This window comes from Octopus bimaculoides, chromosome 4, assembly GCF_001194135.2.
Source record: "Octopus bimaculoides isolate UCB-OBI-ISO-001 chromosome 4, ASM119413v2, whole genome shotgun sequence".
In the NCBI taxonomy this organism is placed as follows: domain Eukaryota; kingdom Metazoa; phylum Mollusca; class Cephalopoda; order Octopoda; family Octopodidae; genus Octopus; species Octopus bimaculoides.
Window position 1 is genome coordinate 16,111,760 of NC_068984.1, and position 2,350 is coordinate 16,114,109.

The 2,350-nt window shown below is 37.5% G+C and overlaps 1 protein-coding gene across 1 annotated transcript in view; it reads right to left on the reverse strand.

Annotated features, from left to right (window-relative positions):
- LOC106882604 (uncharacterized) overlaps positions 1–2,350 on the reverse strand; it is a 137,282-nt gene that overhangs the window by 91,006 nt on the left and 43,926 nt on the right. Inside the window, exon 20 of the mRNA XM_052966906.1 lies at positions 1,906–2,012. Coding sequence (XP_052822866.1) covers positions 1,906–2,012 — 107 coding nt within the window. The remainder of the gene's footprint in view (positions 1–1,905; positions 2,013–2,350) is intronic.

Genomic DNA, 2,350 nt, shown 5'->3' on the forward strand with positions numbered 1-2,350 from the left:
AACAACAACAACAACAACAACAACAACAACAACAACAACACAACAACAACAACAACAACAGCATTATCACAGCAGCAACAACAGCAATAACAACAAAACGAAAACAACAATAGCAGCAAATACAACAGTAGCATCATCATCATCATCATCATCATCATCATCGTCATCATCATCATCATCATCATCATCACCATCATCATCATCACCATCATCATCATCATCATCATCATCATTATCATCATCAACAACAGTTATCAAGCCTGTCTACTTATAGAAAGTTTCTAACAACAAGACACAAAGTCTGATCTCATAATGTTATGTAATGGATTGAACCAGCCACTTTTGTCATCATTTATATTCATTTTACTAACATTGAATAACTATAATTATTCTATTCTTTCACTGGTTTTAGTCATGGGACCCTGGCCATGGTGGGGGTGCTACCATCTTGTCACAATTGTTCTTATATGACGTGAAGTTCAGGAAATTAAAATTCAATCTATATTGCAGGGTGTAGGCATGGCTGTGTGGTTAAGACGTTTGTGTTCCAGTTATGTAGTTTCAAGTTCAGTTCCACTGAAATACTATAAATCCGGGAGGCACATATTGTGACACAATACTACAGGGGAAGATAGGAGTACACCAGTTCTATCTGTATCATATTCTTGTCTACAATTTTAAAAACTAGGTGCACGCTTCCAGATGCCCTTCCCTGCTCAATGGAGCATATATCCTATCACACATTGAACAAGGCTTCTTGCAACTCCTCTTTTGAGGACATGTAAAAACCCTCTCCTTATTCTGTTGAATATATCCACCTTCCTCCCTACACTTTCCTAGATAAATTCGTTGGACAAGGAGGTACTACTTTTGTAACATACTTCATCCACTCCCTCTCATTGAGTTGGCTAAAGTCAAGTCAGTTCCTTCTATGCATAAGATGGATTGGTGATATTCTTGTCATTATTGCTACTTTTTGACTGGTTTCTTTTTTTCCATTTAAATAAATATTTTAAATTGTTCTCTGTGTGTATTTTATTATACAAGTGTAGCCATCTAAGTCTCTATATTTGGTTAATAATTTTAAGGTGTGTTTGTTACTGCTACCATTACTGTGACAAGTACCTCTTCCTGCCACTGATGAGGCAGCCATCTTGTAGTGCATGTGAGTATTGCAAATGGCTGTTTCTCAAAAATATGTAAGCAGTTTTGAAATGTTTAAAAATTTATCTTTCTTCTGTGTCAGGTAATGTGATAGACATTCAAAATATTCTGATACGTGTTAACGGTAAATTGAACAAACAAACCACTTATATATATCAGGAGGCAGACCTGGAAGACAGGACCTCCCAAGCACATAACTGTGAAACATGACTATTCAACAACAACAATAATGATTATTTCTATTCTAGGCACAAGGTCTTTAAGATTTTGAGGGAAGGGGGCTAGTCAATTACATCGACCTCTGTGCATAACACGTACTTATTTTATCGACCCCCAAAAGGATGAAAGGCAAAGTCAACCTCAGTGGAATTTGAACTCAGAACGTAACAGCAGACAAAATACTGCTTAGCATTTCACCTGGCATGCCAATGATTCTGCCAGCTTACTGCCCTTAACAACAACAACAATAATAACCTTTCTATTATAGGCACAAAGCCTGAAATTTGGGGGAAGGGGACTAGCTGATTATGTCGACCCAAGTGTTTCACTGGTACTTAATTTATTAACCCAGAAAGGATAAAAGGCAAATTTGACCTCAGCGGAATTTGAACCCAGAACGCAGTGATGGGCAAAATACTGCTAAGCGTTTCATCCAACACTCTAACGACCCTGCCAGCTCACCACCCTTAACAACAACAATAATAATAACAGCAACAATATTCAATATTTGCAATCACTTACTGTGAGTTTAGCACATCACTGCTCTGAAAACCTTTACATTGGGCTATAACTCGTATGACATGAATTCCACCTTGAAGAAATACAATTCCACATTCGTCGTCATATACCTACAAAGAAAGATTTAAAATTAATGAATCATAGTGTTTAGTTTGTTCAATTTTTCGCATGATGTGAATGACCTTTGACATTTAGTAATATCATTTAACTAACATTGACTTTAAGAAAAATAGTGAAAACTAGTATTCAAGGAAACTAGGGATGAGCCCCAGGAATTAATTCACTTTGTTGTCGTCGTCATCATCATCATCATCATAATTGTCAGTATCATCATCGTCATCATCATTGTTTCCATCGCCACTACCACTGCAACCACCATCACCACCACCACCATCACCACCACAACCACGGCTAGCTCCACCACCACCACCATCACCACCACCACCAC